The sequence below is a fragment of the Hemiscyllium ocellatum genome, chromosome 44 (genome assembly GCF_020745735.1).
Source record: "Hemiscyllium ocellatum isolate sHemOce1 chromosome 44, sHemOce1.pat.X.cur, whole genome shotgun sequence".
Lineage (NCBI taxonomy): Eukaryota > Metazoa > Chordata > Chondrichthyes > Orectolobiformes > Hemiscylliidae > Hemiscyllium > Hemiscyllium ocellatum.
In genome coordinates this window covers 7,303,190-7,317,924 of record NC_083444.1, presented here as the reverse complement: position 1 = coordinate 7,317,924, position 14,735 = coordinate 7,303,190, and the positions used below count along the sequence as shown (strand labels likewise).

General features: G+C 50.8%; 1 protein-coding gene across 1 annotated transcript in view; it reads left to right on the top strand.

Annotated features, from left to right (window-relative positions):
• LOC132835211 (C-reactive protein-like) overlaps positions 1 to 14,735 on the top strand; it is a 16,134-nt gene extending 1,399 nt beyond the window's left edge. The window contains exons 2-3 of the mRNA XM_060854576.1: positions 9,632 to 9,699; positions 14,080 to 14,735. Of these exons, the coding sequence (XP_060710559.1) occupies positions 9,642 to 9,699; positions 14,080 to 14,735 (714 nt within the window). The 5' untranslated portion in view covers positions 9,632 to 9,641. The remainder of the gene's footprint in view (positions 1 to 9,631; positions 9,700 to 14,079) is intronic.

The window sequence follows — 14,735 nt, the reverse complement described above, 5'->3', positions numbered from 1 at the left end:
ATCCCGCATCCTGCTCCTGATCCCGGGGTAATCCCGGATCCTGCTCCCGATCCCGGAGCAATCCCGGACCCAGATCCCGATCCTGGAGCAATCCCGCATCCTGCTCCTGATCCCGGGGTAATCCCGGATCCTGCTCCCGATCCCGGGGCAATCGCGATCCCGGAGCAATCCCGGACCCAGATCCTGATCCTGGAGCAATCCTGCTCCTGATCCCGGGGAATTCCTGGACCCTGCTCCCGATCCCGGGGCAATCCCGATTCCGGAGCAATCCCGGATCCAAATCCCGATCCCGGAGAAATCCCGGACCCTGCTCCCGATCCCGGGGCAATCCCGATCCCGGAGCAATCCCGGACCCTGCTCCCGATCCCGGGGCAATCCCGGACCCTGCTCTCGATCCCGGGGCAATCCCGATCCCGGAGCAATCCCGGACCCAAATCCCGATCCTGGGGCAATCCCGGATTCTGCTCTCGATCCCGGAACAATCCCGACCGTGGTCCCGATCCCGGGGCAATCCTGGACCCAAACCCCGATCCTGGAGTAATCCCACACCCTGCTCCTGATCCGCAACTTCTCTCCTGATCTCTGAGCCCCACTCCTCCGGACTCACTCTGTATCCACACTCTTGTCAGAACCAGATCTGGCTCCACTCCTGATGCGATCCCAGCTCCATTCCTGGTCTGACCACAGATTCATATCTGGTCAGATCCACTCCTGGACCGATCCCAGATCCATTCCTATTCCTCTCCCACATCGACCCCCTGGTCTGATCCAGCTCTTGGTTCGAATCCCAATGCCACCTCCTGCTGCCAGTTCTCAGTGCCAATTCCAAATCCACTGCATGGACGCCATTCCCGCTCCGAGATTCAATCTGACTCCCAGATCCGTCACAGGACTAATCTCATTCACTGCTCCGATTCGGATACTGGCTGTTGCCCCAAACCCACTTCTGTATCATTCCAGATCCCAAATCTATCGCTGGCACCAATTTCACCCCCTGACCCTCCCCTCACCGTTTGTGGACTCAATCCCACTTTGGGATTCAATCCCATTTCTGATGTGAATCCCATTCTGAAGCAACCTCTCATTCCAGTCTCCCCGTGTCTCCATTCCACGCCACTTCCCAAAATCCCATTTTGATCCCAACCCACAGATTCTTCGTTCCCCACAAATACCACACAATGACCTTTGCCATCGAGAGAGAATCTAACCATCACCAACTTGGCATCCAATGGTGTTACCATCACCAAATAGCTATCAACATCCTGTGGGAGGGATTACCATTGACCAGAAACTCAGTTGGACCCCATCACATAAACACAGTGGCTAGAGGAGCAGGTCAGAGTCTGGGAATCCTACAGCAAGTAACTCACCTCCTGACTCCCCAGAACTTGCTCTCTCTAGTCTGAAAAAACACCTCTCCTCACAAATCTACAATAACTTTGGTCCAATTTTGCTGTTGCTATACCCGTTTTTTTTTCAATTCACTTGTAGGAGAGTTTTTTTTAATTGATTGAATGATTTATTGTCACATGACCATCACTCTATAAGATTTAAAATAGTGATGGAAAAGGATAGACCAGATGTAAAAGTTGAAGTTCTAAATTGGAGGAAGACCAATTTTGACGGTATTAGGCAAGAACTTTCAAAGGCTGACTGGGGGGCAGATGCTCGCAGGTAAAGGGACGGCTGGAAAATGGGAAGCCTTCAAGAAATGAGATAACGAGAATCCAGAGACAGTATATTCCTGTCATGGTGAAAGGAAAGGCTGGTAGGTATAGGGAATGCTGGATGACTAGAGAAATTGAGGGTTTGGTTAAGCAAAAGAAGGAAGCATATATAAGGTATAGATAGGAGAGATCGGGTGAATCCTTAGAAGAGTATAAAGGCAGTAGGAGTATACTTAAGAGGGAAATCAGGAGGGCAAAAAGGGGACATGAGATAGCTTTGCCAATTAGTGTTAAGGAGAATCCAAGGGGTTTTTTTTAATAAATATATTAAGGACAAAAGGGTAACTAGGGAAACAATAAGGCTCCTTAAAGATCAGCAAGGCGGCCTTTGTGTGGAGCTGTAGGAGATGGAGCAGAAACTAAATGAGTATCTATGTTTACTATGGAAGAGGACATGGAAGATATAGACTGTAGGGAAATAGATGGTGACATCTTGGAAAATGTCCGTATTACAGAGCAGGAGGTACTGGAAATGCCTTGAAATGCATAAAAGTGGATGAATCCCCAGGACCTGATCAGGTGTACCCTAGAGCTCTGTGGGAAGCTCAGAAAGTGTTTGATGGGCCTCTTGCTGAGATATTTGTATCATCGATAGTCACAGGTGAGCTGCTGGAAGACTGTAGGTTGGCAAACGTGCCACTGTTTAAGAAGGGCAGTAAAGACAAGCCAGGGAACTATAGACCAGTGAGCCTGACTTCAGTGGGCAAGTTGTTGGAGGGAATCCTGAGGGACAGGATGTACATGTATTTGGAAAGGCAAGGACTGATTAGGGATAGTCAGCATGGCTTTGCACATGGGAAATCATGTCTCACAAACTTGATTGAGTTTTTTGAAGAAGTAACAAAGAGGATTGATGAGGGCAGAGCAGTAGATGTGATCTATATGGACTTCAGTAAGGCGCTCGACAAGGTTCCCCATGGGAGACTGATTAGCAAGGTTAGATCTCATGGAATACAGGGAGAACTAGCCATATGGATACAGAACTGGCTCAAAGGTAGAAGACAGAGGGTGGTGGTGGAGAGTTGTTTTTCAGACTGGAGGCCTGTGACCAGTGGAGTGCCACAATGATTGGTGCTGGGTCCTCTATTTTTTGTCATTTATATAAATGATTTGAACATAAGAGGTACAGTTAGTCAGTTTGCAGATGACACCAAAATTGGAGGTGTAGTGGACAGCAAAGAAAGTTACCTCAGATTTCAATGGGATCTTGATCAGATGGGCTAAGGAGTGGCAGATGGAGTTTAATTTAGATAAATGCAAGGTGTTGCATTTTGGAAAAGCAAATCTTAGCAGGACTTATACAATTAATGGTAAGGTCCTGGGGAGTGTTGCTGAACAAAGAGACCTAGGAGTGCAGGTTCATAGTTCCTTGAATGTAGAGTCGCAGGTAGATAGGATAGTGAAGAAGGCGTTTGGTATGCTTTCCTTTATTAGTCAGCTTATTGAGTACTGGAGTTGGGAGGTCGTGTTGCGGCTGTACAGGACATCGGTCAGGCCACTGTTGGAATATTGTGTGCAGTTCTGGTCTCCTTTCTATCGGAAAGATGTTGTGAAACTTGAAAGGGTTCCAAAAAGATGTTGCCAGGGCTGGAGGTTTTGAGCTATAGGGAAAGGCTGAACAGGCTGGGGCTGTTTTCCTGGGAGCATCAGAGGCTGAGTGTTGACCTTATGGAGGTTTACAAAATCTTGACAAGGTCGACAAACATTTGGACGAAAATGAAATAGTTTAGATTGGATCGGTTCCAGATTCGTTTCACTGGTCAGCATAACATCAACGGCAAAAGGGCCTGTAATGCGATATAATGTTCTGTGTTCTGTGTCTTTTCTCTGGGGTGGGGGAGTCCAGATTTAGAGGGCATAGATTTAGGGTGAGAAAGGAAAGGTATAAAAGGGACCTAAGGGGCAACGTTTTCACACAGAGGGTGGTACGTGTATGGAATGAGCTGCCAGAGGAAGTGATGGAGGCTGGTACAATGACAGCATTCAAAAGGCATTTGGATGAGTATATGAATAGGAAGGGTTTAGAGAGATATGGGCCGGGTGCTGGCAAATGGGTCTAGATTAATTGAGGATATCTGGTAGGCGATTTGGACCAAAGGGTCTGTTTCCAGGCCATTCAACTCTATGTATTTGTTACAAATACAGTCCCCCTTCCATCCATTGACTCCATCTACACCTCCCACTGCCTCAGGAAGGCAGCCAACGTCATCAAAGACCCCTCCCACCTCGATTATAATCTTTTCCAACCGCTTCCATCTGACTGAACGTACAAAGGCACTTAGCACACTTACCCACATTGCTCAGTCCTTTGCGAATAGGAGTTGGGATATTATATTGAAGTCGGACAGGACATTGGTGAGACCTCTTCTGGAGTATTGTGTCCAGTTCTGGTCACCCTGCTATAGGAAGGATATTATTAAACTGGAGAGTGTTCAGAAGAGATTTCCCAGGATGTTGCCAGGTTTGGAAGGTTTGAGTTATAAGGAGAGGCTGGATAGGCTGGAACTTGTTTGACTAGAGTGTAGGAGGTTGAGAGGTGACCTGATAGAAGATTATAAAATAATGAGGGGTACAGATGCCAACTATTCTAAACTCCCTGTACAATAAAATTACAGGTGCTATATATTCTAAACATCCGACACAATAGAAGACGTAGGCGGCATGGTGGCACTGCTGCCTCACAGCGCCAGAGACCTGGGTTCAATTCCCGCCTCAGGCGACTGACTGTGTGGAGTTTGCACGTTCTCCCCGTGTCTGCGTGGGTTTCCTCCGGGTGCTCCGGTTTCCTCCCACAGTCCAAAGATGTGCGGGTCAGGTGAATTGGCCAGGCTAAATTGCCTGTAGTGTTAGGTAAGGGGTAAATGTAGGGGTATGGGTGGGTTGCGCTTCGGCGGGTCGGAGTGGACTTGTTGGGCCGAAGGGCCTATTTCCACACTGTAAGTAATCTAATCTAATAAAGGTTTAATTGGAAGCACTAGCTTTCGGAGCAACGCTCTATCACCTGATGAAGGAGCGTCGCTCTGAAAGCTAGTGCTTCCAATTAAACCTGTTGGACTATAACCTGGTGTTGTGTGATTTTTAACTTTGTCTTTAATGAAAGAGTGGAACTATAAATGTTTAACCTTGCGAGAGAGAGAGAGAGAGTGTAACCCTCTGTGCTGTCCACTTGCCCAGTGCCAGTGTAACTCGCAATACTCAACCAGCAGGAGATGGGGGGAGCAGAGAATCCACGGTTCCACTCTGTTAATTCTGGACAACATTGCACAAAGCTAGGTCAAGATTGTTTGGGGTCAGCCTCACCACCTCTGAGATGTGACCAGCGGAGGAGGTGACAGTGAATAAAAGAAACGCCTGTGTTTCGATTAGGGCACATTGACAGCAAGACAGGGGGCAGGTGACTGGCAACTCTATCGACTCACCAAATCCCACTGACCCTTCAGAATTGATTCAGGAGAACCCCCCCATCCCCCACCAGAAATGAACGAGACGCGGATTTGGGCGAGGGCTTGGATGGGGTAAATGCTGAGGGGTCGTTCCCGCTTTTGGGATAGGGATTTGGAATGGGACTTGAAAAAGAGGGTGGGGAATTGCTGGTTTTCAGGATAAAGGATTGAGGTAGATTCAGAGTCTCCTCAGTTTAGGGGACTGACTCTTAAAAAAAAAAGGATTGAGGTTTTGAGAACTGCCCCCCCCAACTTGGAAAGGGAGTGAACCTTCCCGTCAGAGGATCGCTGGATTTTTTTTATTTTGGTCTCAGGAACTGAAGGGCTAGGAGCAACTGGAGGCCATTCAGCCACCTGAGATTTCCCCGCCGTCCAAAGCTATCATGGCCGATTCCCACCTCGCATTCAACTCCGCTTTCCTCCCCCAAACCCGTTACAGATTGACAACGTCTTCTCCTTCAGTCGTGTCCCAGTCCCCACGGCACTCTGGGCGAGTGAATCCCACAGATTCCCCACCCTCCCGGAGAAGTAATTCCTCCCCATCTCTATTTTAAATCTGCCGGGCCCCTGTCCTAAAACCGTGATCTCTCGTTCCGGATTACCCAACATGGGGAAATACCCTCTCTCTGTCCACTTTGTTAATGCCCTTCAGCACTCAGGGAGGTGGCACGGTGACCCTACAGCGCCAGGGACCCGGGTTCAATTCCTGCCTTGGGTGTCTGTGTGGCATTTGCACATTCTCCCTGTGTCTACAATCCAAAGATGCATTGGTCGGGTGAATTGGCCGTGCTAAATTACCAACAGTGTTAGGGGCATTAGTCAGGGAATGGGTCTCCTTTGGAGGGTTGGCTTGGGCTGAAGGGCCTGTTTCCATACTGTAGGGAATCTAATCTTATAGACTCCATCTCATTCTTTGCAAATCCACAGAGAGTATCACCCTCAACTGCTCAATCTCTCCCCATTAGAGCAAAAATGCCTCACCTCTGGAATTAACCCAAGTGGACCACCCTGAACTGCTTCCTCCATGACTCCATTCCCTCTCAGGGGTTGCCGTGAATACTTGGCTTGCTATAATTGCACAAAATGGTGGAGCAGGATCAGAGAGTCCTACAGCACGGAATCAGACCCTTCGGCCCAACCAATCCGTGCCGACCGTAATCCCAAACTAAACCAGCCCCACCTACCTGCTCCTGGCCCATATCCCTCCAAACCTTTCCCGTTCGTGTGCTTATCCCAAGTGTCTTTTAAATGCTGTAACTGTACCAGCATCCCCCACTTCTCCTGGAAGTTCCTTCCACTCTCTGTGTAAAAGGAGGAGAAAGCGAGGACTGCAGATGCTGGAGATCAGAGCTGAAAATGTGTTGCTGGAAAAGCGCAGCAGGTCAGGCAGCATCCAAAGAGCAGGAGAATCGACGTTTCGGGCATGAACCCTTCTTCAGGAAGAAGGGCTCATGCCCAAAACATCGATTCTCCTGCTCTTTGGATACGCTCTGTGTAAAGCAAAGTTGCCCCTTTTTTAAATCTTTCTCCTCTCACCTTAAAAATATGCCCCCTTTGTCTTGAAGTCTCCCATCATAATGTAATGACACCTGTCATTCACTCTATCCATGCCCCTCAGGATTTTATAAACCTCGATAAGGGTCACCCCTCAGCCCCCGACACTCCAGGGAAAGAAGTCCCAGCCTATGCAACCTCTCCTTACAACTCCAACTCTCCACACCCGGCAACATCCTGGTAAATCTCTTCTGAACCCTCTCCAGTTTAAAAACATCCTGTCTGTAGCAGGGAGACCAGAACTGGACATAGCATTCCAGAAGATGCCTCACCAACATCCTCTACAGCCTCAACTCCTATACTCAAAGGTCCGGGTGCTTCGGTTTCCTGCCACAACACACAAAGATGTGCAGGTCAGGTGAATTGGCCACGCTAAATTGCCCGTAGTGTTAGGTAAGGGGTAAATGTAGGGGTATGGGGTGGGTTGCGCTTCGGCGGGTCGGTGTGGACTTGTTGGGCCGAAGGGCCTGTTTCCACACTGTAATCTAATCTAATCTAATCTAAGTAATGAAGGCAAGTGTGCTAAACACCTTTTTAACCACCTTGTTGATATGTGACACAATTTCAAACAATTATGTACCTGAACCCTTAGGTCCCTCTGTTCTGTAACACTATACTCAAAGGATCACACAGTCATAGAGGTGTACAGCACAGAAACAGACAGGTCGGCCCACATTGTCCATGCTGCCCAGATATCCTAACCTAATCGGGTCCCATTTACCAGCACTTGGCCCATATCCCTCCAAACCCTTCCTATTCATATACCCATCCAGATGCCTTTTAAATGCTATAATAGTACCAGCCTCCACCTCTTCCTCTGGCAGCTCATTCCATGTGAAAAAGTTGTCCCTTTGGTCTCTTTTAAACCTTTCCCCTCTCACCCTGACGAGAGGTGGGGAGAGAGAAGAGGGGACGGGAGAAGAGAGGGGAGGAAGGGGACAGAGTTGGGGAGAAAGGGGGAGGTGGGGAGAGAGGGGAAGGTGGGGAGAGAGAAGGGAAAGGAGAAGGGGGAAGCGAAAGGGAAGGTGAGGAGAGAGGAGGGGAGGAGAGGGGGAGACAGGAAGAGAGGGGGAGGTGGGGAGAGAGGGACGTGGGAGAGGGGAGGTGGGAAGGAAGGGGAAGGTGAGGAGAGCAAAGGGGGAGGCAGGAAGAGAAGGGTAGGGTGGGGGAGGTGGGGAGAGAGGGGGAGAGGGGGGAGGGGAGGGAGAGAGGGAGGCGGACATAGAGAGAGGGAGAGGGGGAGCGGCAGGAAGGGAGGGGGGGGAGAGGAGGGGAGGGAGAGGGGTAGGTGTGGAGACAGAGGGAGGGGAAGGAGAGGGGTGGCGGGGAGAGGGGGGAGAGGATGGGAGGGAGAGAGGGAAGCAGGGAGAGAGAGGTGGGGGATGGGAGGGAGAGGGGGAGGCGGGGAGAGAGAGGGAGGGGAGGAGAGGTGGGGGGAGGTGTGGAGAGAGGGTAGGGGGAGGGGGAGGTGGGGAGAGAGGGGGAGGGGGGGAGGAGGGGATGGTGAGGGGAGGTGGGGAGAGAGGGGGAGAGGGAGGGGAAGAGGAGAGGAGGGAGAGGGAGAGGGGGAGAGAGAGGGAGGAGGAGAGAAGGGGAGGGAGAGGGGGAGAGCGAGAGAGGGGGAGAGGGGAGGGAGAAGGGAGGCGGGGAGAGAGAGGGAGAGGAAGAAGGGGGGGAGAGAAGGGGAGGGAGAGGAGGGGAGGGAGGCAGGGAGAGAGAGGGAGAGGGAGAGGAGGTGAGGGAGGCAGGGAGAGAGAGAGGGAGAGGGAGGGGGGAGAGGAGGGGACTGAGAGGGGAGGTGGGAAGAGAGAGGGATGGGGAGAGGAGGGGAGGGAGAGGGGGAGGTGTGAAGAGATGGTGAGGGTGAGGGGGAGGAGGGGAGAGAGAGGGAGTGGGGGGTGAGGAGGGTAGGGAGGGGGGAGGAGGGGGGGAGAGACAGAGAGAGAGGGAGGAGGGAGAGGTGGGGAGGGAGAGTGGGAGGTGGGAAGAGAGGGGGGAGGAATGGGGGAACACGGGAAGAGGGAGGACGCCGGGAGAGGAGGAAGAGGGGAGAAGCGGGGTAATGGGGGAAGTGGGTGAGGGGGGAGGCAGGGATGGGCGGATGTGAGGAGGCAGGGTGTGGGGGTGCGGGGATACAGGAAATCATGGAATTCCCTCCCTAAGGGAACTGTGGGTCCACAGCAGGGGAACTGCAGTGGTTCAAGGAGGCAGCTCACCCCCACCTCTCAAGGGGGCAACTAGGGATGGGCATTAAATGCTGGGCCCAGCCAGTTCCACAAATGAATTTAAAAAATCTATACTCAAAGGTCTGAACAATGACAGCAAGTTTGCTAAACGCCTTCTTAACCCCCCTGTGTAGATGTGACACAAATTTCAAAGAATTATGTACCTGAACCCCTCGGCCCCTCTGTTCTACAACACTACCCAGGGCCTTACTTTTAACTGTATAAGTCCTGCCCTTGTCTGTTTTACCAAAATGCAATACCTTCCGCTTATCCAAATTAAACCCCATCTGTCACTCCTCAACCTATTGACCCAATCGATCAAGATCCCATTGTAATCTGAGGTAACCTTCTTCACTGACCACTGCACCTCCAGTTGTGGTGTCCATCTGCAAATTTATGAAATATGCCTCCTATAGTCTCATCCAAATCGTTGACATAAATGACAAACAATGGGCCGAACAGCCTGCTGCTCTCCCTTGTGCTCCTGAGAAGTGGGATAGCCCCCCGGTGTCATCCGCCACGATGACACTTGACAGTATATGCAGTCTACCCACTGAAACAATGGATGGGTGGGATGTGTGGTCTGTTGGGTGGCTGGGGTTGATCGGAAAGTTCCAGCAACCCGTCTGTCGAGCGTAGATTCTTTTCTGCCATCCTGAACGCATTGCGCTCTCCGTTGTAGATACACAAACATGGCGGCCGTTATCACTGTAGCGTTGCTGATGATGACTCTCCCTCCGGCGATGAGCAGTGAGTATTTACCTCCAGCGCTGGAGGCCGGTCAGGTGGGTCTGTGTCTGGCTTCGAGTGCGACGTTGGGAGTGGGGTGGAGGGCAACAGGCTGGAATCTTCCTCTGAACTGGGGTCTCAATTTCGGGAGACCGGGAGAAGGAATTCTGAGTCACTGGTGGCATGTCTCTAACGCCACTCCCTGCTCTGACTGGGATTGCAAAGTTGATGAGAGATGGAGACGCACTGGAAAATTTTAATAGTCGGGTCAAGGGCTGTTTGAAATGTATCATCCCTCTCAGTTTGGTCCCTGCATCTATCAAAGACACTGGCTGTCCTCATCAAACATGCAAAATATGGGCATGTGTACACCCACTAGTATTTGGGTACTACCCATTGGTGCCCTGTCCCTGTACCCATCTCACTCTCATTTCCTATCCCCTGCACCTGCTCCACTGCCATTCCTTTTCCCTCCCCTCTTCCCATTAATCCCTGATTCCCTTCCCAGGTGTCATTTTTTTTTGCTGGGATGTGGGTGGCATTGGCTGGGCCTGTCCCTAGTTCTGGATCAGTGGTGCTGGAAGAGCACAGCAGTTCTGGCAGCATCCAACGAGCAGCAAAATCGACGTTTCGGGCAAAATCCCTTCATCAGGAATAAAGGCAGAGAGCCTGAAGCGTGGAGAGATAAGCTAGAGGAGGGTGGGGGTGGGGAGAGAGTAGCATAGAGTACAATGGGTGAGTCGGGGAGGGGATGAAGGTGATAGGTCAGGGAGGAGAGGGTGGAGTGGATAGGTGGAAAAGGGGCTAGGCAGGTCGGACAAGTCCGGATAAGTCATGGTGACAGTGCTGAGCTGGAAGTTTGGAACTAGGATGAGGTGGGGAAGGGGAAATAAGGAAACTGTTGAAGTCCACATTGATGCCCTGGGGTTGAAGTGTTCCGAGGCAGAAGATGAGGCGTTCTTCCTCCAGGCGTCTGGTGGTGAGGGAGCGGCGGTGAAGGAGGCCCAGGACCTCCATGTCCTCGGCAGAGTGGGAGGGGGAGTTGAAATGTTGGGCCACGGGGCGGTGTGGTTGATTGGTGCGGGTGTCTCAGAGATGTTCCCTAAAGCGCTCCGCTAGGAGGCGCCCAGTCTCCCCAGTGTAGAGGAGACCGCATCGGGAGCAACGGATACAATAAATGATATTAGTGGATGTGCAGGTAAAACTTTGATAGATGTGGAAGGCTCCTTTAGGGCCTTGGATAGAGGTGAGGGAGGAGGTGTGGGCACAGGTTTTACAGTTCCTGCGGTGGCAGGGGAAGGTGCCAGGATGGGAGGGTGGGTCGTAGAGGGGTGTGGACTTGACCAGGTAGTCACGGAGGGAACGGTCTTTGCGGAAGGCGGAAAGGGGTGGGGAGGGAAATATATCCCTGGTGGTGGGGTCTTTTTGGAGGTGGCGGAAATGTCGGCGGATGAAGGTGGGGGTGGGCTGCCTTCTTGAGCCACTGCAGTCCCGTGTAGTGAAGGGACACCCATGCAGCACCGTTAAGGAGGGGGTTCTGGGATTCAGACCCAGTGACACTGAAGGAACGGCCGATATATGTCCAAGTTGGGACGGTGAGGGGCTCGGAGGGGAACCAGCAGGGGGTGGTGTTCCCATGTATCTGCTGCCCTTGTCCTCCTAGATGGTAGAGGTCGTGTGTTTGGAAGGAGCTGCTGGAGGAGGCTTGGTGAGTTGCTGCAGTGCATCTTGTCAATGGTACGCACTGCTGTGACTGAGCTTTGGTTGGGGAGGGGGGTGCGGAGTGGATGTGGTGCCAATCTAGGGGGCTACTTTGTCCTGGATGGTCATGGAGATGTACAACAGAGCCTTCGGTCCACCTTATCCATGCCAACCAGATATCCATAATTTATCTAGTCCCATTTGCCAGCACTTGACCCATATTCCTCTACACCCTCCCTATCCATAGCCCCATCCTGATGCCTTTTAAATGTCATCATTGTACCCATCTCCACCACTTCCTCTGGCAGCTCATTCCATACACACACCACCCTCTGTGTGAAAACATTGCCCCTTCGGTCCTTTTTAAATCTTTCCCTCTCACTTTAAACCTATGCCCTCCTAGTTTTGGACTCCCCTACTCTGGGAAAAGACCTTGGCTATTTATCCTATCCATGCCCCTCATGATTTAATAAACCACGATAAGGTCACCCCTCAGTCTCTGATGCTCCAGGGAAAACAGCTCCAGCCTATTTAGCCTCACCCATCTAGCTCAAACCCTCCAACCCCAGCAACATCTATGCAAATCTTTTCAGAACCCTTTCAAGTTTCGCATCTTTCCGACAGCAGAGAAGACCCGAATTGAGTGCAGTTTTCCAAAAGTAGCCTGACCAATGTCCTGTACAGCCACAATGTGACCTCCCAAATCAATGCACTGACAATGAAAGCCAGCATACCAAATGCCATCTTCACTATCCTGTCCAGCTGGTGTTTGAGTTTCTTGAGTGTTATTGGAGCTGCCCCATCCAAGACAAGGGGGGAGTATTCCCTCACACACCTGACCTGTGCCTTGTCGATGGTCAGACAGGCTTTGGGGGGAGGGAGTCAGGAGGTGAGTGAGATTCCCAGATCTCTTGTAGCTGCTGTGGTCAGTTTCTGGCCAATGGTAGCACCCAGGGGGTTGATTATGGCATTGGAATCCGGGATGGTTATACTATTGAGTGTCATAGGGTATGGGTTGAGTTTACTCTTGCTGGGAAGAGGGTATTGCTTGGCACGTATGTGCCTGGCACCATCGTTACAGATTCAACACTATTCCTCTTTCAAATATTTTACCCTGGCCCCTTTTCAATGTTTTGCATTGACCTTGGGTCTCACCTGTATCTTTGACTCCATGCATGAGTCTTTTTTTTTATTTCTCATGGGATATGAACCTTAAACCGAGGCTAAAATTATATCACAGAGGCTGGTCACCAAGTCACCCTTTATTTACTCATGCACAGTGCTGACCAGCCAGCTCAGAACCAGTCCCTTGAGTGAGGAGACCCTCTGTTTATAGCTGTCAGCCAGGGCTCCCTGATTGGACCAAAGTAACAGCCCCAATCAGGGAGCTCACATTCTCTGAGGTCTACCTGGCTGACCTTGTTCACAGAAACCCCATCAAAAATCCCTGCAAATAGTCTTCTGTAAGACGACAGATTAAGATTTCTCAAAGCTGACAGAGGTCGATATTTTTATTAGTTGAGGGAGCAAAGAATTTAGGCCGAGAACAGGGACATCGATATGGAGCGGTCAGTATTCCATAGGAGTGCAGTGCTGCATTATGTTGTGACATTGTCCCAGTGATGGAGAGAGAAAAGCCGTAGTTACTAAAGGGCTGCAGCATCCTACAGGCGCACTCTGTCCCGGACTTCCAAAAATGCACAGCTCAGTCCAGATTGGCTTCATCATCCAATCCCAATGTTCTGAGGGTGCTCCTCATTCATCTCCAAGGGACACAGAGACAGACACCCTTTCTACAACATTAAACACTTGAGACCCTCCCTAGTAATTACTCCAATGATTCCTTACCTGATTTCTGAATGACCAGTCCAGACTTTCTCATTCCTCACAGCAGTTTTATATCCCAAACATCCTTCTGATAGGAAAGAGACCAGGATTGCATGCAACATTCTAAAAATGGCCTGACCAATGTCCTCATCAAAATGTCTTTTAAATGTTGAGACTGTACCCACATCCACCACTTCCCCTGGAAGTTCATTCCACGCACAAAACAAGCTCTGTGTAAACGATTTTCCCCTCATGTCTTCTTTTAATCTCTCTCCTTTCACCTTAAAAATGTGCACCTTGTCTTGAAATCTTACATCCGAAGAAAAAATAACTACCATTAGCCCCATCTATACACCCCATTATTTTATTCATCTCTATCAGGTTGTCTCTCAACCTCCTCCGCTCAAGTAAAAAAGGTCCCAGCCTATCCAGCCTTTCTTTGTAAGTCAAACCTTCCATACCCGGCAACATCCTGGTAAATCTCTCCTGAACCCTCTCCAGCTTAATAACATCCTTCATATAACTGGACGACCAGAACTGGACACGGTATTCCAAAAGAGGTCTCACCATTATCCTATACAACCTCAACGTGACTTCCCAACTCCTGCACTCCAAGGACGGAGCAATGAAGGCAAGTGTGGTAAACCACCCGGTCTATATGTGACACAAAATTCAACCAATTACGTTCCTGAACCTCTAGGCCTCTCTGTTCTACAACATTATCCAAGGCCTACCCTCGTTTGTGTTTTGCATTTACCAGGTTTAACTCCATCTGCCATTTTTCAGCCCATTTGATCAAGAACCCTTTGAAATTGTGGAAAAGCGTCTTCACTGTCCATTCTGCCACCAAATTCTTCTTCTTTCCTCTTCCAGCTGGGCTCTGGCAGTTTTCTGCAGTGTTCCCCAACAGGTCGGAGGAGAATCACGTGACATTGCTCCCGCTGCGGTATGTGCCTCTGGATGCCCTGACGCTGTGCATGCGCCTGGCCTCCGAGGATTTGTTCAGGGACGTCATCCTGTTCTCCTACGCGGGGCAGGACAGCCCAAATGAACTCCACGTCTGGCTCGAGGTGGACGGGAGATACGCCTTCTACATACGGGACCACGTCGCCTACTTCAAGCTCCCGCCTCTGGATGACATCCTGCGACACCTCTGCTTCACGTGGGAGTCGGACACTGGAGCCACCACCGTCTGGATGGATGGACAGCCGTCCCGGAAGAAGGTCATGGCCCGGGGTCAGGCCGTGCGCATTCCGGTCGTCGTCATGATCGGCCAGGACCAGGATGTGGTGGGAGGCAGCTTTGAAGCTGGGCAATCCTTCGTCGGCGTTCAAAGGGACGTCCACCTGTGGGACTACGTTCTGCCAGCCAGCAAAATCAAATCTGTCGCTCAGGGCACTGCCAGGCTGGGTGGAAACATCATCAACTGGGATAGAGGGAATTTTAAGGCAGAAGGGAATGTTCAATTTGAGCCTGTTCTTGATTCCCTTGAGTTGGCTTCAGAGCAATCATGCCATTCTTATATGTAA